The 26253-nt window shown below is 44.8% G+C and overlaps 1 protein-coding gene across 5 annotated transcripts in view; it reads left to right on the plus strand.

The window, feature by feature from the left end:
* Window positions 1-26253, plus strand: part of PSD3 (pleckstrin and Sec7 domain containing 3) — a 165349-nt gene that overhangs the window by 14674 nt on the left and 124422 nt on the right. For 4 of the 5 annotated variants that reach the window (XM_030566482.1, XM_030566478.1, XM_030566480.1 and 1 more), the window contains exons 2-3: window positions 1283-1394; window positions 21471-22569. In XM_030566482.1, the coding sequence (XP_030422342.1) occupies window positions 21536-22569 (1034 nt within the window). In that variant the 5' untranslated portion in view covers window positions 1283-1394; window positions 21471-21535. Of the gene's footprint in view, window positions 1-1282; window positions 1395-17182; window positions 17295-21470; window positions 22570-26253 lie in introns of those variants that run through there. The other variant, XM_030566479.1, reaches the window with a different exon arrangement.

Genomic DNA, 26253 nt, shown 5'->3' on the forward strand with positions numbered 1-26253 from the left:
CCACCTTTTATGCCTAAGTCTTCCAGGCTGTAATGCTCCCAAAGTGGAAAGATGAATTGGGAGCAAAACTCACTAATCAGTAATCTTTATAGTTGATCATTTCTCTCTTCCCCCATTGCTTATAATTCTGTTACGTGTACAGTCACACATGACAGAAGGAATCCAGTGCCCAAAACCTACTACAAAGCAATATCACCTGGTACAGAAGGTACTATTTATTCAGTGTTGCAAAATTCATCTTGAAAAACATATGCGTCCTCCTCAATTGGGAGAATGGTAATTTTTAAATGTGGCAAATTTCCAGTACTGTTATGCTGGGTCTCACGCTTTCTCTTCTTTGGGGAAGGTTCAGGGTGCCATTGCTTGCCTCTGAACCAGTATTTTAACTACCCCACTAGTGTCCTTGAGGAGGGGAGTGGAGAGGGAGGGACCTGGGCCCGCCCTCTTCTCCAGGTCCCAACCCAGGGGCCCTGAGGTTAGTGGTGAACCACTTGAACTAGCAGTTCCTTCCCCTGGGCTACTTCCCTCTCCTGCCCTTCAGCTTTGGAAGGGGCTTCTTGCCCTCCTTCTACATAAGCCAGGTGCCCCTTACCTAGGGTTTCTTTTGGATTTCTCAGCTCTCCGCAGCACTCCTCCAAACTTTCCTTTTGGTCTCTCTGTTCCAACTCCTTCAAACTGCTCTCTGCTCCAGCCAAACCTTCCTGCTCCAACTCCCACACTGTCTGACTGAAGCAGGGGGTTTTTATCACATGACTGACTGCTGGTGCTCTAATTGGCTTCAGGTGCTCTAGTTAATCTATAACAAACCTTCCTCCCCTTGCAGGGAATAAGGCTCCCTGCTAACACTCTCCTGCTGCCCTCTGGGCATGCTGTATCACATAAAGAAGATTTTAATGTGCCTTTCAATAGTTGTTCCTACAGTGACTTGGGGTCCGGTTTTCAAATCTGGGTGCCTAAAGCTATATGCATAGGCCAAGGTCCTTTGAAAGTGGTCACTGACTTTGAGTACCCACCCTCTGTTAACTAAGCCCCTTTAAGGTGCTGCAAGTTGGGGCCCCATAATCACTGCTCACTGCTGAAAATCTTGGCTGTAAGACTTAGAGATGGACTTCTCAAAAGTCCCTTGGCATGACTCTCCTCCCGTTGGCTTCCGAGGCGGAAGGGTTTGCTCCGTGCAAAGTGATTTTGACAATCTGTAGTCTGATGACCTGCGGAATGATTCCATATTAACGTTCCGTGTGTTAAGTGAAAGACTAACCCTGTTTTTGTTTTCACTCTACAGGCAGAAGTGTTTGTTTGGGGTAACGATGCATTGGCTCATTCCCAGAGTGTTGCCAAGGCCAAATATGAATTTCAGTTTGGTGGGTCAGAAACACAGAAACCTTCAGAAACAGGTAAGTGCTTTTTCCACTGCTCGAAGGACATACAGAGCCTGATTCTCAGTTACATTAAATCAGTATTAATCAACATGCACTTCTAAGCACCTTTACCCCAGTGTGTACTGCGGTAAAGGTGCTTAGAAGTGCATGTTGATGTAATTGTCTGTGTAAAGGAGCCTTGCTCTAAATGAGAACTGGATCCCTTGTGTCAGCACTGATGTGACTGCAGCCCTGTAGCAAGTAGCACTGCCTTCCTCTCTGTTTAAATGGGGACACTGTCACGTGACTGTCTAGTTGTGTGCCAGACACGTTCAGTATTTCTCCAGAAGTCTGTACAGTAAGTCTCTCAGCTGCTATTTCTGCCAGCTGCACAATGTAAGTAATTTAAACCACACTTTCTAACACTGTATGAATCAAATCGTTGCCAATTCTTTCGATATTCACTGCATGTACACTTAAAGTCTTTCTGGATGATTCTATATCTGTAGCTACAGTTACCTAAGATTTAATTTAGATATTTTGGCTAAACCCTCAAGCTAAACTTTTTTTTCTCTGTTTGTATTGGAAAAACTCCATTCACCATTTTATTTTCTGGATGCAGCAGTAAGAAGTAATATCTAGGGGTCAGCCTTCTGTTCGGTAGTAAGGACATTCGACTCCTACCCCAGCTAGCCCTGGGTCAAGCGGAGTAAAGAACTGCAGTGGAGATGCTCATTTCTCTCAGTTCTTGTTTGGGGTACTACAAATCCTTGCCTTTATTTCAGATCCTTCCAGATCATGGGCTGTCTTTAGGATGCCATTTTTAGTTAAAAGGAGGAATCATTTATCACCAAAATTGTGCAGGAATCTGTTCAGAACCAGATTCTGAAGTGGGCAGAAAAACTAAATGAACAGAATTCAAGTCCAGATGATGAGCAATTTCTCCAAGGCTCTTGCTGAGTTTTATCTTTGTTTTTATCAGGAAATCCAACACGCCTAATTTTTTAACTTGTTTCTTTAGAAAATGTAAACAACTTTACAGATCATCACCAAACGTGTTACCAAAGTACAACATGATTCATTATGAACTCATCTCTTGTTTGGAGTATCATTAGGCAACAACACAGTTGTCATGCATGTTCAGTGTTTCTGGGAACATCTTAAAACTGACAATTGTCTTTACTAACTAACAAACCAAAGGAAGTCCTCATACGTGCTGCCATTCAGAGAAATTTGTCAAATGCATTGGCTTTTGTGGGCAAACATATTGAATAAATACTTACTACCTACCTACCTATGAGTCCTCTGTCTGCTGGGCTGTGTACATAACATCAACAACTTCCAGTATTTCTCAGAGCCATTCCTCACCCCTGCTAACCCTGTTACCAGTGAGAAATTACCAATAGTCTAGGAGCTATTAATAAATTTATTCTTGGTAATCTGCTTAAGGGCTCCCTAGGGGGAGTGGTTTAAAAGGAATATATGGTAATAAATGTTCAACAATTGTAATACTTGATTTCAGTTGCATCCTAATACTATTTAATAATTGAACATGTCCATCATATAGGCCAGTGGTCCCCAACGTGGTGCCGGCGGGCGCCATGGCGCCCGCTGGGGCATTTATGTGTGCCCACCTAGTGCCCAGCAGGGGACCTGCCGGGGATAGAGAACTCAGGCTGCGGGCGCGGTGTTCTCTGTTCCCGGCAGGTGTGGGGCCCGCCTAGTGCCCAGCAGGGGAGAGAAACCACGGCCCCACGCCTGCCAGGGACAGAGAACTCTGGGGCTGCAGGCTGCGGGCACCGGTGTTCTCGGTCCCTGGCAGGTGTGGAGCCACGGCTTAAGCCAGAGAGAAGCCGCGGCCCCACGCCTGCCGGGGACAGAGAACTCCGGGGCTACAGGCACTGGTATTCTCAGTGCCCGGCAGGTGCGGGGCCCACCTAGTGCCCAGCAGGGGAGAGAATCCGCAGCCCCATGCCTGCCAGGGACAGAGAACTCTGGGGCTGTGGGCGCCGGTGTTCTCGGTCCCTGGCAGGTGCGGGTCCACGGCTTAAGCCAGAGAGAAGCCGCGGCCCCACGCCTGCCGGGGACAGAGAACTCCGGGGCTACAGGCACTGGTGTTCTCGGTGCCTGGCAGGTATGGGGCCCACCTAGTGCCCAGCAGGGGAGAGAAACCACAGCCCCACGCCTGCCAGGGACAGAGAACTCTGGGGCTGCAGGCTGCGGGCACCGGTGTTCTCGGTCCCTGGCAGGTGTGGAGCCATGGCTTAAGCCAGAGAGAAGCCGCGGCCCCACGCCTGCCGGGGACAGAGAACTCCGGGGCTACAGGCACTGGTATTCTCAGTGCCCGGCAGGTGCGGGGCCCACCTAGTGCCCAGCAGGGGAGAGAATCCGCAGCCCCATGCCTGCCAGGGACAGAGAACTCTGGGGCTGTGGGCGCCGGTGTTCTCGGTCCCTGGCAGGTGCGGGTCCACGGCTTAAGCCAGAGAGAAGCCGCGGCCCCACGCCTGCCGGGGACAGAGAACTCCGGGGCTACAGGCACTGGTGTTCTCGGTGCCTGGCAGGTATGGGGCCCACCTAGTGCCCAGCAGGGGAGAGAAACCACAGCCCCACGCCTGCCAGGGACAGAGAACTCTGGGGCTGCAGGCTGCGGGCACCGGTGTTCTCGGTCCCTGGCAGGTGTGGAGCCATGGCTTAAGCCAGAGAGAAGCCGCGGCCCCACGCCTGCCGGGGACAGAGAACTCCGGGGCTACAGGCACTGGTATTCTCAGTGCCCAGCAGGTGCGGGGCCCACCTAGTGCCCAGCAGGGGAGAGAATCCGCAGCCCCATGCCTGCCAGGGACAGAGAACTCTGGGGCTGTGGGCGCCGGTGTTCTCGGTCCCTGGCAGGTGCGGGTCCACGGCTTAAGCCAGAGAGAAGCCGCGGCCCCACGCCTGCCGGGGACAGAGAACTCCGGGGCTACAGGCACTGGTGTTCTCAGTGCCCGGCAGGTGCGGGGCCTGCCTAGTTCCTAGCAGGGGAGAGAAGCTGCAGCCCCATGCCTGCCAGGGACAGAGAACTCTGGGGCTGTAGATTGCAGGCACCAGTGTTCTCGGTTCCTGAAGGTGTGGGGCCGCAGCTTAAGCCGGAGAGAAGCCGTGGCCCTATGCCTGCCGGGGACAGAGAACTCTGGGGCTACAGGCACTGGTGTTCTCGGTGCCTGGCAGGTATGGGGCCCACCTAGTGGCTAGCAGAGAAGAGAATCTGGGGCCCCGCGCCTGCTGGGGATAGAAAACTCCAGGGCTGCGGGCACCAGTGTTCTCTGGCCTCGTGGCTTTTCTCTGGCTTCTCTCTTCTCTCTGGATTCATATGTTATATAATATTAAATATGTTTTTTGCATTACTTAATGTACAAATATAAAAGAAGCCTTGTAAAATTGCTGGCGCCCGCCACGCTCTTCTGAAAACATGAATATGCTACTGGCCACAGAAAGGTTGGGGACCACTGTTCTAGGCACTTCCCCATCATAATTTTATCAACTTCTTTCCCCGACCTATGTGTGTGTCTGTATTTTAACCTTTCTGCTTTAAGGTACCATTCAAACAGTAGCTCAAATAAACTCTTATTTTAGTACAAATTGGGGTTGCCTGTCCATACCTCAGTCCAAAACCCAAACCCACTCCTTTGGAGGAAAGAATACCCAATAGCAGATCTTAAGGTGGCCATCCTGCAGCAAAAAAACATCAGGACCAGACTTCAAAGAGAAACTGCCGAGCTTCAGTTCATCTGCAAATTTGACAGCATCAGCTCAGGATTAAACAAAGACTGTGAATGGCTTGCCAACTACAAAAGCAGTTTCTCCTCCCTTGGTTTTCACACCTCAACTGCTAGAACAGGGCCTCATCCTCCCTGATTGAACTAACCTCGTTCTCTCCAGCTTGCTTCTTGCTTGTATATATATATATACCTGCCCCTGGAAATTTCCACTACATGCATCCGATGAAGTGGATATTCACCTACGAAAGCTCATGCTCCAAAATCTCTGTTAGTCTATAAGGTGCCACAGGACTCTTTGCTGCTTTTACAGATCCAGACTAACATAGCTACCCCTCTGAAGTATAAACTAGTTAATTCTTTGTTTCCTTTTAGTCCAGAAGCCATCTCTCCTATTCAGTTTTACTGCCTTTCTTGTAAATCAAATTCTCTAAAAATGCTGCAAGACCACACTGTCTGACCTGAAGGTACTGGTACCATGGGAAAGTGGACCAGCTGTGTTAAGAAAAAGATGCCAGTAAACAATTGGCTAATTTCATATATTCTATGGCTCTCCCAATCTTTATCCTGGGAGAAAAATGGACCAGGATGCTCCTTAGTTGAAGTGTGTGTGTGTGGGGGGTGTCACGGATGGAAATTAATTTTCTTTAGCTCTCTCAGTCTCAAATACAGCCTTGCCAAAGCATGGGTATGAACTTACAGAAGCCACTGACCAACTGGGAAGGCAGCATTTGTCTGGCATTTCTGTTTAACCAAGCACCACTTTTGGGGTTGGTTGGGAAGAGGCTCTGAGCCTGGAAGATCCTCTCCGCTGCCATATTGAAAGCCTTTTAAAAATCACAGGACAAACTTGAATGCCGTTTCTTCAGTTTTTGAAAAAGTGGACATGCCAGACTACTATGAAATTACACACAAGCAAGGGTTGATGTTCTAAGAAGGGGGGGGGGGGAAGAGCAGATGTTATTAAAGTAAACTAAGACAGCTTCTTAGCCATATGCTGCTAATAACTTTCAGAAACAAAGCCAAACTTAGTTTGACTTGGGATGGGCATTCCATTCATTCATCTTTTGCTTGGCTCAAACACTTCAGCACCCAATTTCAGGTTGTGTGTCTCAGGGACTTCACAGAATACACGTGAAGTCTCCCAACCACTCCAAGTCTGTTTTTTTGTTGGGTGTTAAAAAGTAGCCCCTTATTCCTGAGCCAATCAGGAAAGGGCGATTGCCCTGAAAAGGATGGAGGGGTTGAGGTGATTAGCTGTGAGAAAGAGGTGCATTTGTCCAGAAGGTTAACAAAATGGTGAATTCTGTTTAAAGAAATTGACAATAAGTGGAATAAATTTCAGCATGTTTTGCCACAACTGTGAAAATGGTCACTAGTTGAAGGCTAGAAGGATAAAGCAGATTGCAGGCAAATGGTATCTTCCCCAGTCCTGTTGAAGCATGCAAACGTGCACTTATAAAGTTGTTAGGGAAAAAAACAAAATTTCTCCTCCTTGTCTTGTTTAAAACTAATAAAGTCTGAGTCTTGTCAGAGGGCTCTTTCCAAGAGGCTTTAAAAACAGACGTTGAAAAAAACGTCACCAGAGCTCAATACCTGTCCAAGGCTGTCCCCTCCCCCTCTCCCCCCATGTATTTCGCAGAGCAGGAAGCTGTCTGGGAAATAGAGAGTGAGCAGATAGACCTGCTGTAGGGAGCAGAAAGGAGTTCACCCTTTCAGGGTATCCTGCAGGAGGCAATTCCACTTATCCTCCTGCTACCTTGGTGCTTTCCTTAGCCAAATCCCATTCCTTCAGCTTCTCAAAACTTTTCAAAAGCAAAACTAAACATGACAAGACACTTCCTGAGTCTACTCACTAGTTGAAAAGTCACTTATTTATGCGGATTCGGAAACCTGGAGTATGTAAGTATTTATGGAAATCAGATAGCTATTGGTTAAATATTCTTCTCTTTTACATTTAGGCACACCCCTTTGTAGTTTCAATGTATTTTTTTTAAAGAAAATTAAAAAAGAAAACAATCCAGATAACTCCATGTGAAGGTAGAAGGTTACATCTCAGCAACTTGAGGGTAAAAAAAAAAAAAATCCCTACAAAATGTTTGTTTTGAAAAGAAATGAGAGAGCCAGGAAATTCATCCTGAATTTGGAAAAGAAACTAAAATGTTTGGTATGGAAATACAGTTAGGGCACCTGAATAACCTTTATTTGGACCCTGTGTTGATTCTTTGAGGGCAGTAACTGACATCTGTATCCCAATGAACAGTCTAATCTTACCAGTCATCAAACATCTTAGAATGCTTTCCTCTTAACTGTACAGTTGTCATGCAAATTCTGGCTGCCTTTACAGCCACAGGAAAAGACTTGCTTTACAAATTCCTGATGAGCCAGTTCACAGTTCAAGGGGCCATTATCCTCTAGGCTACCATGTGCTACCAATTACGTAAGAATCAGAGCCTATATTTCTACATCTACAAATCTCCTGAGCCTCAATCATGGCAATGATAGCGCTTATGTTCACCTGTGCTCATGTTATGTGACAGAGCACTGCACTACAGCTATTGTTTGTGCAAGCTCAGTCCCTTCTGTCGCCTGAGACTGTCAACTGGAAGCAAAAGATTCTGGTCGCCTTATGTAAAGAAAATATCAGAATACTTTTCTCGCACATTTGACTAAGCACTGTGCTTGTTTCACTAATCTTTTTGCCTCCCTCTGCTCTCTTCCTCTACCCCACTTGCCTCCCTGCCCTTCTCCACATCATTTCCTCTTTCTTTCTGCCTCCACTCCTCTCAACAGATAAACTTCCCCTTCCCATCCCCACCTTCTGCATCCTCCTTCCATCAGGTAATGTTTCCCTGAACCTTTGTTCTCCCTGTATCCCTTCCTTATCGCCAAATTCCCTGCCATCCTGTCCCTTAGGCCTTGGCTACACTTGAGAGGCCTTGGCTACACTTGCAGCGCTGGTGGTGGCTTTACAGCTCTGTAACTCACTCCCCGTCCACACGGGCAAGGCATATACAGCGCTGTATCTCCCTGGCTACAGCTCTGGTTGTACTCCACTTCCACGAGAGGAATAAAGAGAATAGCGCTGCTCTTGCAGCTCTGGGGTGCCAGTGTAAACAGAGAATAATCTTACTACGCTGAACTGACCTCCGGAAGCTTCCCATAATGCTTTTAAGTAAAGATAACTCTCTTTGTTTTGTTGTGATGCCTCTGTTTGTTTTGTTGTGAACGTGGGGCTCCCGGAGCTGCTTATCAAAAAACCAAACACAGCTCCTGTTTGCTGTGAATGAGCTCCCTTTGGAACGCCCGCAGCTAGTGTTTGTTGAAGAGAGGGGAGAGAGAGGCAGCACGGCTTGCCGGGGGCGGGGTCCGTTTCGGGGAGGCTGCTTATCTGGTCTGTGAGGAAAAAACAAAGAGGGCTATTTGCATTCAGTGAGCAAGAGAGGGGTGTGGGAGGGGGTCAGAACTTGCAAGGCAGTGCTAATAGAGCGTCGGCTCCAAAAATTCACTGTCTCTCTCCCCCACGCTCCCTGTCACACTCCACCCCCCCCCCTTTTGAACGCTGGGATAGCTGCCCATAATGCACCGCTCCCAATGCCGCTGCAGATGCTGCCAATGTGGCCACGACAGTGCGCTGGTAGCTGTCAGTGTGGACAGACTGCAGCGCTTTCCCTACTCAGCTGTATGAAGACAGGTTTAACTCCCAGCGCTGTACAGCTGCAAGTGTAGCCATACCCTTAGGTTCCACATGTTCCCTCACGTACATTCCTACCCTGGCTCCTCTCTCCCTACCTTTCTCCTTTTTCCTCTGGACTGCCCCCCTCATCTAAAAACCCAGTCAGCCATGACCTCTTCATCTCTCACTCTTTCCACTCCCAAGGCAATTCCGGACACCTGGATTTCTTTCTCTGAGGTTTCCCTCTGCAGCTGTGCTCTCTTGGTGAGCCCCAAACTACTACTTCTAAGAGGCCAAAGCAGAGATTATTCTTTATGTATAAGTGGTTAATTGGAATGGACAGAAAAAACGATTAGAACTATATGGAATGTGGAAGTAGGATTACAGACCTGCCCAAATTAAATGGGATTCAAATGCAAAATTTTTAAAATGGTGAAATTCAAGCCTCCATCTGTAAATTCATCACTTTGTCGGATGTATTTGTATCCACAGGTTGTGAATGGATTTTCAGCTAGTTATCCCACTGCAATACTAGATATATTAGAGTAGCAAGAGTTCTGAAACATTAGTGTGGGACTGTTACATTGTCTCATGGTTAACCCGTGGAACTCATTGTCACAAGATGCAGTGTGGCAAAGAGCTTTGTAAGGAAGAGGATCTTCATTACTACATTTGACAGGATTAAATTTTTTTTTATTAAATGAAGGATATAAACACCATAATGGTTCAGGCCATCAGACAATGCTTAACTGATGGGGATTTAGGAAGAACCATCCTTTCAGGCAGATTATTTAATGCTTTTTCGCTATGCAGTCACTTGCACCTTCCTCTTAAACATCTGGTACTGGCCACAGTCAGATGAACCATGGGTCTGATCGAGTGTGGCAGCGCCCATTTTGTTGTTCCTCCCTTTGGCATGCTTCATGGCCAGTCAGGGATTGAATGCCGCAGATGTGATGCTAGCCCCAGAATCAGCACTGACGGAATAGAAATCCAGACTTCAATAATGATCCGAGGAAACAAAATAAAAGGCTCTGAGGCATTATACTAACAACTATATTGTTTTGTAAGAGGGCTCTGGAAACAACCTGACCTAAATATGAAAACAGGGTGGTTAAAGTTGTTATAATAACCGGCAGCTGCTTTCTGTGAAGGAGATAACCACATCTTTTAGACTCAATAAACACTGCAGCTCAGGGTCAAGGATATCACAGCAAACCAGTTAAAGAAAAGAAGTTGAAAGTATATTATTAAGGTTCTAGAATCAAGCGGTCAGAAGTCAGGAAGCACCAGTATTAAGGTAGCAGTATCTTCATACTACAGACTGGGAACTGAGACACACAAAAGAGTCCATTCATTTTGGATACCTGTTTTGAGCCACTTGGTTCCTGACTTTTTCAAAGGCACTGAGCATCCGTGATTCCCCATGGGAGCACTCAGCGCTTCTGAAATTCAGGCCCCAGGTGCCTTGCATTGGACACCCAGAAAATGAGGAATCCATAATTAGTGACCGCCTGTGAAAAGTTTGCTTTAATTAACTTGCCCAGCCTCACAAGGGAACTCTGGCAGAGGCAGGATAGAATCTGATTCCCCCAGGACAGCATTCAGCTTCCTTAACCACAAAACTGTCCATCATCCTGTAATCCCCTTCCTCCTTCACTGTACACCTGGCAGCTTTGCAACAAATAAGGTAGGAGCACAACAGTCTCCTTCACTGCACAACCCTGGCTGAGCCCCAGAGTATGCCATGGAAAAAAATAGTACGTGGTCATACTATTAAACAGTGTCTTATAATGGATGTGCACAGTGGGGGGCTGACATAACATGGACATTTGTGGCACAGCCAGGAATAGAACAAACATTTCCTGGGTCACAAGTCAATGCCTTAACCACAAGGCTATATTTCCCTTTCTGTAACTCCCTTCTTTTTACATTGTCCAACCTCCTATGGGGAAACTCCTTGTTCACTGTAGAACCCTGCTGAAAAGTGTCTGCTTAATATCTGGCTCCACCTTTACCAGCAACATCTCCTCTTGGTTTAAGTCCCAAATATATAGGTAACCTTTGTGCCTGTCTGCCTCAATAGTCAGTGTCTGTAATGTTTTGTGGGGTGGCTGATTGATCCCAAGTCTGAAAATAAAATAGATCTGAACATTTTTGTGTGTGATTTTTTTTTTTGGGATGGCTGCAAAGATCCAAATTAGTACCCATATCGGCATTTAGTGACAATGATCATTTCCTTTAGACCCTCATTGCCAATAAAAATCCTCCTTGGAAGTCTGCAGATTCTCTGTGTAAGTTTGGTCTCCTACAAGCATTTAGCATGAGTGTCTCAAGTAGTGGTGCATTAAGAAATGCAGTACAGTCCTTACTCCTGACCCTCACTCGCCCCTCAGATGCCCTGAGAGCCTCAGCAATTAGGGCTGTTGATTAATTGCAGTTAGCTCATGCAATTAACTAAAAAAATTAATCGCGATTAAAAAATTAATTGTGATTAATCACAGTTTTAATTGCACTGTGAAACAATGAAATGCAACTGAAATTTATTAAATATTTTTGGATATTTTCTATTTTCAAATATATTAATTTCAATTACAACACAGAATACAAAGTGTACCGTGCTCACTTTTTATTATTTTTTTCACTACAGATATTTGCACTGTAAAAATGATAAAAGAAATAGCATTTTTCAATTTGCCTCATATAGGCTCTGTAGTGCAATCTCTTTATCATGAAAGTGCAACTTACAAATGTGGATTTTTGTTGTTGTTGTTACATAACTGCACTCAAAAACAAAACAATGTAAAACTTTAGAGCCTACAGGTCTGCTCAGTCCTACTTGTTCAGCCAATCCCTATGACAAACAAGCAGTTTACATTTTGGGAGATACTGCTGTCTGCTTCTTATTTACAATGTCACCTGAAAGTGAGAACAGGAGTTACGTGCCAGATATACTAAACATTCATATGCCCCTTCATGTTTTGGCCACCATTCTAGAGGACATGCTTCCATGCTGATGACACTTGTTAAAAAAATAATGTATTAATTAAATTTGTGACTGAACTCCTTGGGGAGTCCTGCTCTTTTTTACCCGCATTCTGTCATATACGTCATGTTATAGAAGTTTCGGATGATGACCCAGCAAGTTTGTTTTAAGGACACTTTAATTGCAGATTTGACAAAACGCAAAGAAGGTACCAATGTGAGATTTCTAAAGATAGCTACAGCACTGTACCCAAGAATCTGAAGTGCTTTCCAAAATCTGAGAGGAACGTACTTTCAGAAGTCTTAAAAGAGCAGCACTCCAATGTGGAAACTACAGAACCTGAACCACCAAAAAAGAAAATCAGTATTTAATTGGTGACATCTGACTCAGATGATAAAAATTAACATGCTTTGCTCCGCACTGCTTTGGATTGTTATCGAGCAGAACCCATCATCAGCATGGACTCATGTAGTCTGAAATAGTGGTTGAAACATGAAGGGACATATGAATCTTTAGCGCATCTAGCACGTAAATATCTTGCAGCACTGGCTACATCAGTGCCATGCAAATGCCTGTTCTCACTTTCAGGTGACGTAAACAAGAAGCAGGCAGCATTATCTCCTGCAAATGTAAACAACTCTGTTTGTCTGAGGGCTTGTCTACATCACAAAGTTGCAGCGCTGGTGAGGGGGTTACAGCGCTGCAACTTAGGAGGTGTACACATCTGCAGGGCATCACCAGCGCTGCAACTCCCTGTTTGCAGCGCTGGCCGTACTCCCGTTTTGTCTCGGGTGTATCCAGCGCTGGTAATCAAGTGTAGACACTTACCAGCGCTTTTCTTGACCTCCGTGGAATAAGCAGGTATCCCAGCATACCTGAGGAAGCCTCTGGTAATCAAGCAGGTCTCCTTCCCCGGTTTGCTCTCACGTTCCCCGAACCCCGAGCAAGCAGGTCTCCTTCCCTGCGGTTTGCAGGGGGGTTCGGGGAACGCGAGAGCAAACCGCGGCAAAGCTGGTCTCCTTCCCCGGTTTGCTCTCACGTTCCCCGAACCCCCGTGCAAGCAGGTCTCCTTCCCTGCGGTTTGCTCTCGTGTTCCCCGAATCCCCGAGCAAGCAGGTCTCCTTCCCTGCGGTTTGCTCTCGCGTTCCCCGAATCCCCGAGCAAGCAGGTCTCCTTCCCTGCGGTTTGCAGGGGCGTTCGGGGAACGCAAGAGCAAACCGCGGCGAAGCTGGTCTCCTTCCCCGGTTTTCTCTCGCGTTCCCCGAACCCCCGTGCAAGCAGGTCTCCTTCCCTGCGGTTTGCTCTCGCGTTCCCCGAATCCCCGAGCAAGCAGGTCTCCTTCCCTGCGGTTTGCAGGGGGGTTCGGGGAACGCGGGAGCAAACCGCGGCGAAGCTGGTCTCCTTCCCCGGTTTGCTCTCGCGTTCCCCGAACCCCCGTGCAAGCAGGTCTCCTTCCCTGCGGTTTGCAGGGGGGTTCGGGGAACGCGAGAGCAAACCGCGGCGAAGCTGGTCTCCTTCCCCGGTTTGCTCTCGCGTTCCCCGAACCCCCGTGCAAGCAGGTCTCCTTCCCTGCGGTTTGCAGGGGGGTTCGGGGAACACGAGAGCAAACCGCGGCGAAGCTGGTCTCCTTTCCTGGTTTGCTCTCGCGTTCCCCGAACCCCCGTGCAAGCAGGTCTCCTTCCCTGCGGTTTGCAGGGGGGTTCGGGGAACGCGAGAGCAAACCGCGGCGAAGCTGGTCTCCTTCCCCGGTTTGCTCTCGCGTTCCCCGAACCCCCCTTGAAGCCGCCCAACAGCTCTGCAGTGTGGCCACATCTAACACCACTTGCAGCGCTGGTTGCTGTAAGTGTGGCCACTCTGCAGCGCTGGCCCTATACAGCTGTACTAATACAGCTGTAACAACCAGCGCTGCAAAATTGTAGATGTAGACATACCCTGAGTGATTGGCTGAACAAGAAGTAGGACTGAGTGATTTTGTAGGCTCTAAAGTTTTACATTGTTTTATTTTTGAATGCAGTTAATTTTTTGTACATAATTTTACATTTGCAAGGTCAACTTTCATGATAAAGAGATTGCACTACAGTACTTGTATTAGGTGAATTGAAAAATACTATTTCTTTTTTTTTACAGTGCAAATATTTGTAATAAAAATAAATATAAAGCAAGCACTTTGTATTCTCTGTTGTAATTGAAATCAATATATTTGAAAATGTAGAAAATATCAAAAATATTTAAATAAATGGTATTCTATTATTAACAGCATGATTAATTGCATGATTAAGCGTGATTAACTTTTTTAATCGTTTGACAGTCCTATCAGCAATTACATGCGTGTTGGTTTTCCAAAAATTCAATATTATAGCTAAAGACTGGGTTTTTTAAAAACTTTTCCCAAGCCCAACTATTTTAAAAAGCATAAGTCAGATCTCACGCAAATAATGAGATTTAAAAAATAATTTACTTTGCGTTTTTTTAATGTGCTTTGTGTTTTTTGAGCTGTTAGGGGGTCACAGTTTTACTGCAACCATGAGGCGATTAACCCTTTTTAAAAAAAAAGGTGGGGGAGCTGAGAGTCTCGTTTAATTACTTGAATCCAGGAGCTGGGGCTTTACTAAGTATGAAAATAGAATGAATTAGATCATCCTGTTTGGAATCTTAATAATTTTTGTATGTTTTCAGTTAATCTCCTGTTGTATCCAAAATTGTGTAAAACATGCCACGCAAATAGCTGCCCCAAACCAGAGTACTAATATAATAATTTTAAATATCGCTAATAAACAAAAAAACAGTTAATATGTGAAACCCAGTAATTGTTGGTCATTGCGTAGCTTGACCAAAAGGAGGGATTGTGAAAGTAGAATGATTTAGATTGTAAAAATAGAATGGATTAAAGAAATGCTGTATGTTCCTTTAAGCAGGAATGAGAGATGTTAAAATAAAGTTGTCAGAAATAGAAACATTAAGGTATGGAACAATGGGTCCACTCAGGAGCGGCGCCATGGTTTTTGGCGCCCTAGGCGCAGGGCCGGCTCGCTGGTCCCGGGGCTCCGGTGGACCTCCCGCAGGCGTTTCTGCGGACGGTCCGCTGGTCCCGTGGCTCCAGTGGACCTGCCACAGGCGTGTCTGCAGATGCTCCACCGGAGCCGCAGGACCAGCAAACCGTCCACAGGAACGCCTGCGGGAGGTCCACCGGAGCAGTCTGCCGCCCTTCCAAATCCTGGTGCCCTAGGCGACCGCCTAGGTCACCTAAATGGAAGCGCCGGCCCTGGGTCCACTTAAGCTAATGGTGGGATGTTAGCAAGAGATCGGTAAGAGTTAATAAGGAAATAAGATATGTATGTCTAGGCCCAGGTAAACTTATCAGTTCTGTTCCCTTTGTTATCTTGTTAAGTTTGCGCCCTTTTTATCTATATAAATAAAGTAGTTTAAGCCTTGCATGACACTCACACATTATCTGGATGTATTAGCAGAGCGCTTTGCTAATAAAACAGAGTGGTCTGACAAATTGTGAGTCCTGAATCTAACTTTGACAGAAGAAACACCAAATATTATGAGACTGGCAATAACATTGTGAGAATTGGTAATGCTGGTGCATCAGAATACTGAGTTCAGTTGTTTTTCCATCCATCCCTGTTCATTTCAGCCTGTGTTAGCAGCTGCTCTGTTCTACCATTATAGCTTTCAAGGTAATGACCCTAGGGATTGAGCCATCTCATTGGCCATCTGTGGCCACTACAGCAGTTTGAATTAATAATCCTTTGTGCTGAATTCTCACAGGACATGCTGGATGTTATTCTCGAACTTTGTCTTGTTCCAAGGGTATTGTTACGTGCATGCCTCTTGAGTTGGTGCAGAACGATGGCGTCTTCTCTCCAGCCTGCTGCCACTGGATTTTTAGTTTTTATGCATTTTCAGTTGCACTGTAGACTTCACAACAGTCCTAATCATTTGGAGGAGTTGGCAGTGTTTTGAAAAGATGGCATTTAAGGTTCAGTTACACAGTATTGCCAGCTCGAAGTATTGAAGTAAGGATCCAAAATATCATGAGACTTTAAGAATAAATCTTGTGTTCTTTTTCAGTTGCTGCCTGATCTTTGGGTGCTTGTTAGAGTTTTTACATTATTTTTTTTTAAAGGGAGGTTGGGATTCTGACATAACCACAGGACTCCAGGCGCTGGGAGTTCGAAAAGAAAACTGTTGGGAGTTCATGATACTTTGTCACAATGGAGATAGCAGGAACTTCTGACTCCCACTTATTTCCTTTTGGCTGTCTCTCTCCACCTCCTCCTGTAAAACAATTCCCCTTTCATATGTCTTCCAGCCCTTTCTCTCCTTTCTTTCCATGTACATTCTGGAGGTTTCCTGGTTTCAGGGCATGTGAAGCTCAGGCAATATCTTTGTTGCTAGCAGACAGCTTGAAAATCCTGAGGAGAGGTGCCAGGCAGAGCAGGAAGATCAATGTAGCCAATCAAAACACAGAGATTTGGATATTTGCTGTACCATTATAGAAGAGTTGTACTATGATTGTGCAAATCCTACTATTTTGGCTAATACAGTCCATCCACCAATCAGAACCAATCAAGGCACAGAGAGCTGCATCATTTAGAAACTAAAGAACTGCAGAAAAAAAACTATTTGTAAGTGTACAGTATCCGTGCTGTCTGATTGGCTGAGCCAGTTCCATTTCTGTATGATACGATATACTCTTGATAAAACCAAATAGTTTGTTCCAGTATTGTTAGAGGGATTTTAAGATGACACTTTAGGGGGTTTTGTGCCTTTGAGATAGTTAAGTTAGTAAGAAAATTCCATGACTCCTGTAATTTGTTGTTCAGTGACATACAATAATATTCTGTGTCACCAATGGTACTTTTCCCCCCGAAACAGATTTTGTTTTTGCTTAAATTTGAAAAGAAAAAAGAAAAAAAAGGAAAGCATAATTAATATAAATCTGTCAATCTTTTACATTTAAAATATAGCTTATGACCAGTGCACGGGCTTGGAAGCAATTAAAATATAAGAAACCTGTCTTTGTGTGTGCAGTCATTCTTGCATCAAAGAAGATGCGCTATAATGTGAAAGTGCCATTGTGCCTCTGTCACTACAAGGCCAGTATTATACTCTCAGAACTGCCTTTGTACATTTGATTCTTTTTGTGTTGATGAATCTGATTATAATAAAACAAACTCCTGTTAATCATAAATATCTCCCCAGAAATAATCTTCTCAACTATAGAAAATCCCTGCTGGAGCTATTTTCTATAAACTGCCAAGTTGGACTCCTTAGCTTCTGTGATAGAGTGAATGAGACTGCAGTTCCCTCATCAGTTTCATAATGCTCAGAATGCTTCCATTTACATCTCCGTGTGCAATGCAGGGCAGCGGGCTGCCAGGAAATTTGAAACTATTTTGATTCCAGTTGACTAGAACAGCAGCAATTGAATTAGCTTGTATCATTATAGATAAACTGGTGATCTATGCTTATTCATTGACCAATGGGTAACTGCTGGAGCTACAGTAACCTCTGTGAGTAGGAGACTTTGTTCAAATAAATATATATTTAGCTAGCTAGCAGAGAGAGCAAGAGAGACACTTTTGTAAAATGTTTCTGTGAAAATGTCTTTCTATATTTGTAGTGTTTGATTTTTTTTTTTTTGCTTCCTAGCCTTTCCTGTATTATGCCATGACCAAGCTCCTGTGTTAGCTTGAAATTTGATGGTTGATTATTTACATATGAAATATCATATTTATGCCAGAGCAGATTAAGTAATGGATTCTTTAAATCTCTAGGCATCAAAAAAGTGCCAGCTGCTCTCAGGCTATGTTTTTCCCATGTCTCAGCTTTCCTTCCGTACACCTCTCTTGCTATTTTACCTTAGAGCCTTTTTATTGTTTATTTTACTTTATCGAAAGAAGCAACCTTAAATGGAAAGTAGAAATTGGTGTTACCTGAAAGAGTGTATCCTCTCATCGTTTATTGTTCTCTTGTCTTCAGCAGAGCACCTGATTTTGCTGTTCCTTTTCTAGCCTTGTTTGTAATGCAGTCATGTTGGGGGATGGGGGCTAGATAGGATATGCTGGGAGCTGCATCAAGACATGATGCTGTGGTGGTGGATGGGAAGAGGGGAGGGGTTTCCCTTAAAGAACTGGAGCTCCTTTAAACACTGCTCCCTGAAGTAAGGCATGTGCTCCACTACCATTGTAGTGAGCCTTTTTTAAGAACAGGTGGTTGCTGGTTGACCTTCCAGAATGTGTTCCTGCAAGGAACAGAGACCATGGTAAAGTTGACCGTGGAAGTTAGTCCTGTATGTCATATCAGAAAAGGTTATTGCTTTGATTGCTTATTTCACATGTTTTCTGTAGGAGCATTTTAGATTGAAACTAGTCTGAGATAATCAATTTGCTGTTTCTCCCTGGGACTCCAATAAAGGGCTAGATTCTTATTTACAGTAGGGCTCTTTCACAACACCGACAGTGTGAAGAGACCTGGAAGTGGGCTTTATTGGAAGATCAATATCATGGGGGATGTAGTGTAAATGAGAATAAGACCCTAAACCTCTCCTGCAAACTCGTAGTTTTGCTTTAGCCCAGTGAGTTTTTAATAGCACTCCTCTATTCTGTGGATGCACCGTAGAGCTTTGGCCAGGGATTTGCTAGGCATTAGGTTACTTAGGAAGTTAATGAAAAAAATGAAAACATCAGAAACTTGCTGTGAGTTGTTTACTGCTTTGCCAAGCAGCTGCCTTGTCACATAGGGTGTGTGGGGAAGCTCACAGCTGTGCCCTGTAGTCATTGCCTGAAAACTAAGCTCTGCACTGTTTGTCTCGGATTGCTTCAGAAGCAAAGATGGCCTTTGAGACTGACAAATCCCTTGCAAGGGTTTTAGGTTTAAAACATGGTCACTGATTGTCCTTGTAGCTTACCTGCTACATTCAGCATGCAGCTGGCTTGTGAAACTCAGATAGGCAAAGCTGAATTCATGTTGGAAGCATTCTGGCTGCTTCTAGAAATGCATTTTCTAAGCAGTTCTTCAGCATATGAGAGGAAGTCATGGCCGTTTAGATGTTGTCCGAGACCAATGCAGGTTCAAGTAAGGATTTGATTGAGAGAGGAAAATCAAAACGAAAAACAGATTGCAATTCAAAACCAAGTGGTTGTTTATTAATGGGGAATGAGTTGCAACTTGGGCTGGGGAGGAGCACTTTTACAAACTAACAATACTATCAGAACAAGAATATACACACAACTTGAAACAGTCTATTTACATCCAACAACACGAAACCAAGCAGTCTATAATTAACTGCTTACTAAAATCCAGAACAAATACATGAAACTAAGTAAACTGTGCGCACATTAACCAAATATTGTAAAATACAACAATTAACCACAATAGCAATCAATACAACAATTTAACTTTCATATACTGTATACACAGCTTGGTATCAAGTAAGGGAGGGGAAAAAAGGAAGAAGTTAAACAAACAGAGTATTTACAGCACACTCTAGGTGCAGCTGACCAGCAGTACAGACACCAGGGGCATGACGAATTAGTGGGAAAATAATCCAAAAAAGAAAGCGAATCGACACAACCCGAGCCGGCTAACTCCGGAGGAGACCCTGGCTGAAAGGGTGATCAGGCCTTTCAGTTAGCCCGCGGACACTCCTGCAGATTCTGGCACAAAACTTAGTTTTATTCAAAGACTCTTACTCGTGTCAGCGTCTGATTGGTCCCTAGCTCCTTCACCAACCAGGTTCCGAGCTGGTGCCCTCTACGTCAATGGGAGCTGCACCCGGTGCACTACTTTTGCACACAGCCCTATGCACACGGCACGCTGGTATTTTGCACACGACACTAGCCTGACCCTTAGTTGACCAGGGAAAAAGAGCGGGAATAGGCACACAGCACTATAATGTTGCACACCGCACTACGGTGTTGCACACAGTACCAAGGTGACCTTTTGACCGACAATTGGCCAAACAGACTCCATGTTAGAGTATAGGCTTTAGGGCTGCAACAGATGTGTTTAGGCAAAAATATTTAAGTAAGGGACTCCTTATAAGTAGAGCCCTGCAAACCTGTGGATATCTGCTTTTATCATATCAGATGCGGATATCTGCCAACCATTTTTGTGAAATGGATGCCGATACAAATACAAATAATTCAGCCTATCCGTGTGCTTAGGTAGTGGTTAATAACTATTACTGCTTAGAAACTGTTCAGCCTCTGCTTAATGGGGAATTGGGCCTTCTTTCACTCGCCTATAAATTTGAAAACCTTTGCTGAAGAACTAGTAAGTTAAAAAACTGGTTCAGCATCTGCCTATTCCTCTTTTAAAAACTCCATTTGATCTATCTTTGGAGATAGGGCCACAAACTGTATTGCCACAGTGCACTGCTAAGGACATGGTAGGACTATCTGAAAGAGTTGGGTGCCATTAATAACTTCCCTATGAACTTTTATCTCGGAGAGATGAACTAAACAGAATCTAGCTATTCACAATTATTGGAGAGCCTTTGACTTCATTACTTTGGGGCTACATGGCAATTAGGCATAGGCTGTGAAATGGGATCTAAATCCAAAACCCTCCAAATTTGTTCAGGTTTATGAAATGTAGGTCCATGTCCAATTCCCAATATATTCCCCAGGCCCACGTCAGAGTAGGGGTGGGGTATGAAGCCAGGAGATGGTTTCGATTTGGATCTCAGCCCACCTTGGTATTGTAATAATAATAATTGATACAACTGGGATCTAAAACATGCTTTTAGTTTTCTTCTGAATGACTCAGGGTAAGTACTCGAGGCCAGATTTTTCCAAAAGTGCTTAGCCTAACGGGCACCTAACTGAAGTGGCCAGAGATTCATAAGTGTAGCCTCCAGCAGCTCCCACTGAGAACAGTTGAATTAGTGTTGACAGAGAACAATGGGAGCTGCTGGGTGCTTCGCTCTTTTGAAAATCTGGCCATCAGTTTTCTCAATTGCTTTATTTTCATCATCTTGAAATACAAGACTGAAAACCCCCAGCCTTCATGCGTGACACTGGTTTTAAACTTTTGCTAGAAAGTTGTAAAGTGTGCTGATGAATGTCCATGCGTCACTGCAGTTTGGTCTTCACTTATACAAGTTCTGAAAAGATGAGGGTGTAGTGCTAGAGAGTGTCATAGTTTATTAATTACCTTATAACCAGCTAATTGGAATCTTGCTAGCATTTCCTGTTTTGTTTGTCAGTACTCGTGGGATATGTGGGATCTGACCAGTTGCTTTCCATACCATTGCTCTTTAGAACAGCTAAAAAGAGAAAATGATAACATTAATGTATAAAACACAAGGTAATGCACACATCGTGGACGGATGTTAAACCTCCAGATACCTGCTTTCTTCAGTTCTCTCATCTGGCATGCATCCCATGCTATTCACAGGCCACTGGGACCCTGTGAAGTTCAGCAAATATTTTTGGCATTCTTAACTTGGCAGTGCTAACTTCCAAAAATATGCTCCTCCGAAAGTCAAATGTAAAAAGCCCAATTTTGAATAAATACAGTACAGTAGCATTCAAAAAGAGCTAAATTCAATAGCATTTCTCTGCAGTGGGCTTGCAGAAACAATGCAGCTAATCTGTTAGCAGAACACTGGGAATGGAGCTAATACCCTTAACAAGTAGATGGATGTACTCAATAGACAAATACACTCTCTTTCTTTTGTGTAGGTGGACAAGGAGATAGCACTCTGCTCCCACATAACGTCTCCAATGAATTTCCAGAATATGGCACGATGGAGCAAGGGGCAGAGTCACTGAGGAGTCCATCTGAGTTTCTAGCAGAGGCTATAACATGCAGTCCAGAAAGGAGGGAGAATGACCAGTTGCCTACTCTTCTTGCAAGTGGCACTTACGCAGATGAGCCAATATCTTGCATTGAGGCATCACTGCTACCATCGAAAGAAGAAACTTTGCCACGTGCTGATAGACAGACTGGGATTATGAAAATTTCTCAAGAGCTAGAAGCTGCAAAAGTACAGAAGGGAGCAAATGCTTTTCTTTGTTCAGAGCTGCAAATGGAAAAAGAAAGGAATATTGGCAGCCAAGGCATACAAGCAGCCAGAGAATTGGTTCCAGCAGGCCAAGAAAAACCCTCAGACGAGCCTCTTCCATCTGAAGTAAGAGCTGAGGAGAAATTGTATTTGATCACAGAAAAAGATCTGGCTGCAATAGTAACTGGAGAAATGCAGTTAGAGTCCTTGCAAGGCATCAATAATAAAACTGAGGAGGTCCCCAAAGTGAAGGAGACAAGCTGTCACACACCATCTGTACCAGCCCTGGAGGCAGACAGCAAAGTTGGGGGCGTCATCAGTATTCTGGGAGAGGGATGGTCAGATTTTGAGAAGGAATTTTCAGTGTACAATCCAGGCGAGATGCAAACGGGTCTTGGGAGGAGGATATCGAAAGAGGCAGCTATGAGCAAACATGTAGAATTTCAAGGAGTGGAGATTTTATGGATACAGAAAGCAGAGGAGCAGAAGGGAGGGAAGCATTCAGTGCTAGAGGCCAATGCACACTTACAGAGGGCCGTGTCTGTAGAAAAGAAGTTCTCCAAAGCATCAAGCCACCCCATTCCAGCCTCAGTCTCCTCAGGGTTAGTCACTTTGTCTGAGAGTGTTTGGAACGAAGACCAGGCAGATTTCAAACCAGGAGTTGGCTCGGAGTCCTTTTCTCTAGCTTTGCTAGCTGAAGGTGGGGAGGATGAAGTCTTTGTCAAGGATAAACTTGCAGAAGAAAAGAACCACATGCTAAACACAGACAGTGAAAGGTAAGAACATTCTTTGGGGCAGGGACTGAATTCCCATGTGTGAGCCATGCCTAACATACTGTGGGAGTTGCTGCTATTCAAATGACTGATTATTTTATATGCCTCCTGTATAGAATGTTATGGAGATGACTGTAGTGATGGCAAAGTTAATGTGGAGTTGAGGGTTGTGCTGAAGCAGGACTAAAATTCCTCTGTTCCACACTTCTAATGTTTGAATTTAGTCTCCATATTGGGCACAATAACTCTGAAGAGGAATTCTGTGGTTTGCTCTTTACACAACAAAGACAACATGAAGAATCCCATGTGGGCACCTTTGGGTCCCAGATAACTGTGTTGACTAAATATACACAACAGGCAAGGCCTAGCCACATACATACTGCCGCTCTGGCTGATTTCTGGCAGGGTTTTAAACATAGAACACAGTAAGTGTCTCCAGAAGGATCACAAATTATTTAAAGGGATACCATCCTAGTCCTATACACTACAAGAGGATAATGGCATTTTTTATATTACATATATTAAAAAAATGCGAATATCCCTTATTCAAATTGTGTCCTGTTTTCTTCACATTTGTTTGTATTCCTCTTGGTCAAGGGTTCTCAAACTGGGGGTTGGGACACCTCAGGGGGTTGTGAGCTTATTACACGGTGAGTCACGAGTTGTCAGCCTCCACCCCAAACCCCGCTCTGCCTCCAGCATTTATAATAGTGTTAAATATATAAAAAGGTATTTTTAATTTATTAGGGGGAGTCGCACTCAGAGGCTTGCTATGTGAAAGGGGTCACCACTACACAAAGTTTGAGAACCACTGCTCTTGGTGAATGATTATAGGGCCTCTCTGCGAACCTGCATGCACCTACTGATCTTAGATCAGATGCCGGCTGTTTTTTGAAAGGCTCACATTAAGACATATATGGAGTCAGTCCTTTTATTACTCAGGGTCCTCTGAGTTTTGCCATGATAACCCAATGGAATGGCTCTGTAGCGTTGATTAATCTTGTGATTTTATCACAAATCTCATGATATTTGTTGGATTTCTTAAAGCTCCAAATCCCAGAGCCACGTGAATATGTGAGAATTTCAGCAGTTATTTTAAAACAAACAGTTTTGAGCCCTCCTGGTTGTGGAGAAAAGCTTAAAAATGTGATCCGAGTGCACCCTGAAGGCTCAGAAACCAGAAGACAAAAAAACCTCAAATGTATTGTATTATGTTTGTAAAATCTCATGATTTTTAAGCCATTTCATGATTTTGGGGGCCCTGGCTTTTGATTTTTCAATACTTGGAGTTGATTCCCTGATGAGAGGCAAAATACCAGTGGGGAAAAGGGAACACTTGAAAGATGTTCAAACCTTTCTTTTTGTTAAAGTTTCCTGAACAGTAGTAGGCAGACTGCACCGCATGGAACGTGAGGGTGGGCACTGGGGCAGAGATGTGACTTGAGGGATTATGTGGGGCTTTGGCAAAATGGCGGGGGGGACTGTGTAGTGCTGGGGCCCAGAATTTGAGGGGAACAGGGTTGTATAAAGCGAGGGTTGGTATGGTGGAGGGCAGGTCTGTGTCTCTGTGCAAAGGCATTGGCATTAGAAAGGCACTGCTGGTTGCTCCATCAGCTCTCTGGCACACCAGGCCACAGCTCCAGGGGAGCCATTATTTCTGTACAGCATTATCAGTGTGTCAGGGCTGATTTCCCACTCTGGAACTTTGAGTGCAGAAGGTGGGAGCCCGCAAGGATTCTAAAAATTAATACAGGCCACTCCAGGCTGGTATTAAAATCCTAAGGTCACAGCTTCTACCTATCGAAGGTCAGAGAGATGCTGCCATCACCCAAGTGCAAAAAAACACCCGTTTTTGGGAACCCAGGAAGGCACACTTGGGAATTCTTTCCTGTGGGGTACCCTTAAGCCCTTTCACCTCCCTCTGGGGAAAGGCTAAGAAAGAAGACAAAGGAAATCAGCTGTTGCCACCAGCTAACTAAACAACATATGTACAAACCTCGTAGGGCACCAGAAATCCAATCCTGTTCTTTAAAAAGGTAAATGTTATTAAAAACAAAAAGAAAGAAAATACATCTGGAACTTAGGCTTTTGCTAGATTTTAAAAACCCACTTACAAAAATTAAACATCAAGAATAACCTTCTTCAGGTCCAGATTAAAGGTTACAAGCAAATCAAAAGCATTTGGGATTAGCATAGAGGAGTCCACAAGCCATAAGAAATAAACACAATAAACCCAGCTGCGTCTTCCTACACATTTTCTGATCTACTTACATATCTAGGTTTCCAAATAAGCAATTTCTAGGTATGGTTCTGATGATTTTCATATCTGGACTTCGGCTTCTCAGAGCATTGCTGCTGCCCTGTTCCTCTCCTTCCCAGAGAACTGGGGGAGGGATAGCTCAGTGATTTGAGCATTGGCCTGCTAAACCCAGAGTTGTGAGTACAGTCCTTGAGCGGGCCACTTAGGGATCTGGGACAAAAATCTGTCTGGGGACTGGTCCTGCTTTGAGCAGTAGGTTGGACTAGATGACCTCCTGAGGTCCCTTCCAACCCTGATATTATATGAACAACCACCACAGACAAAGGGAAGTTTTCTCCCAAGTTTAAAAAGTTCTAGCCCTCCCGTTGATTCTTTTGGTCAGGTGCCCACTCACTTCCCTTTACCTATGCATAGCGATCCGACTTTTTAACCCTTTAGAGGTAAAGCAAGTAGAGAACAGCTGCCAAGAGGGATTCTGTAGCTAACTGGCTGGATGGATGTGCACAAAAGCGAGCTGCCCCCCTCTCATTTATCACATCAAGAGCACCCCATTGTGCTGTTGTCTCCGTGCACCAGGGAGTATAGATGGCAGCTTCAAGCAAGCCTTCCAAGTGCTAATTTGGTGCTGAGGCACCAATCTCCATCTCCTCCTTCCAGAATGTCCACATAGCGTTGTTCCCTGCCTGCCACCAACCAAACCCACTTTATCAATTGCCTGGTTTCTCTGACTTCCCCGATACCAGGAGAGCCATTTCAGGGGCTTCTTGGGCACCTGAAAACTCTAGGTTTTTGGCAGACGATAACTTAGAAATTATCAGAGGGGTAGTCGTGTTAGTCTGTAGCCACAAAAACAGCGAGGAGTCTGGTGGCACTTTAAATACTAACAGATTTATTTTGGCATAAGCTTTCGTGGGGTATTTATTTAGGCATAAGCATCTGAAGAAGTGGGATTTTTTACCCACGAAAGCTTATGCCCAATTTAGAAATTAGCTGACAACAGCACTGTGTCTGTAAGGAAAGAAAAAAATATATATACAAACATCAAATAAAGACGTGACGGGGTGTACCTACCCCGCACTATCCCCAAAAGGGTTAACTCTACTTTGCATGCTGAGGAAGCTCCTCCCCTGCTGGACATGCTCACCCTGGAGGCAGCATATGAAAGGTAGCAGCCCAGCTCAGTCTGGGGAGGCTGCTGATGGGGAAGGATACAGGCTGCAAGATCACTGCAGGGAGTTGCTAGAAACCGCAACTATGGGACTATGGCTCACAGAGTTCCTGACTGGAGACGCCAGGCTGCCCGATAAGCCCAGAGAAAGGACAGTACCAGTGGGAGCCTGGCCATTTGGGGACCCAGGGAGTTTCGATGAGGGGGAAAGGGTGAGAAGCAGCCCAAGGGTCTTAAACTCTTTGCTGGCGAGTAAACC

Source organism: Gopherus evgoodei, chromosome 6 (assembly GCF_007399415.2).
Source record: "Gopherus evgoodei ecotype Sinaloan lineage chromosome 6, rGopEvg1_v1.p, whole genome shotgun sequence".
Lineage (NCBI taxonomy): Eukaryota > Metazoa > Chordata > Testudines > Testudinidae > Gopherus > Gopherus evgoodei.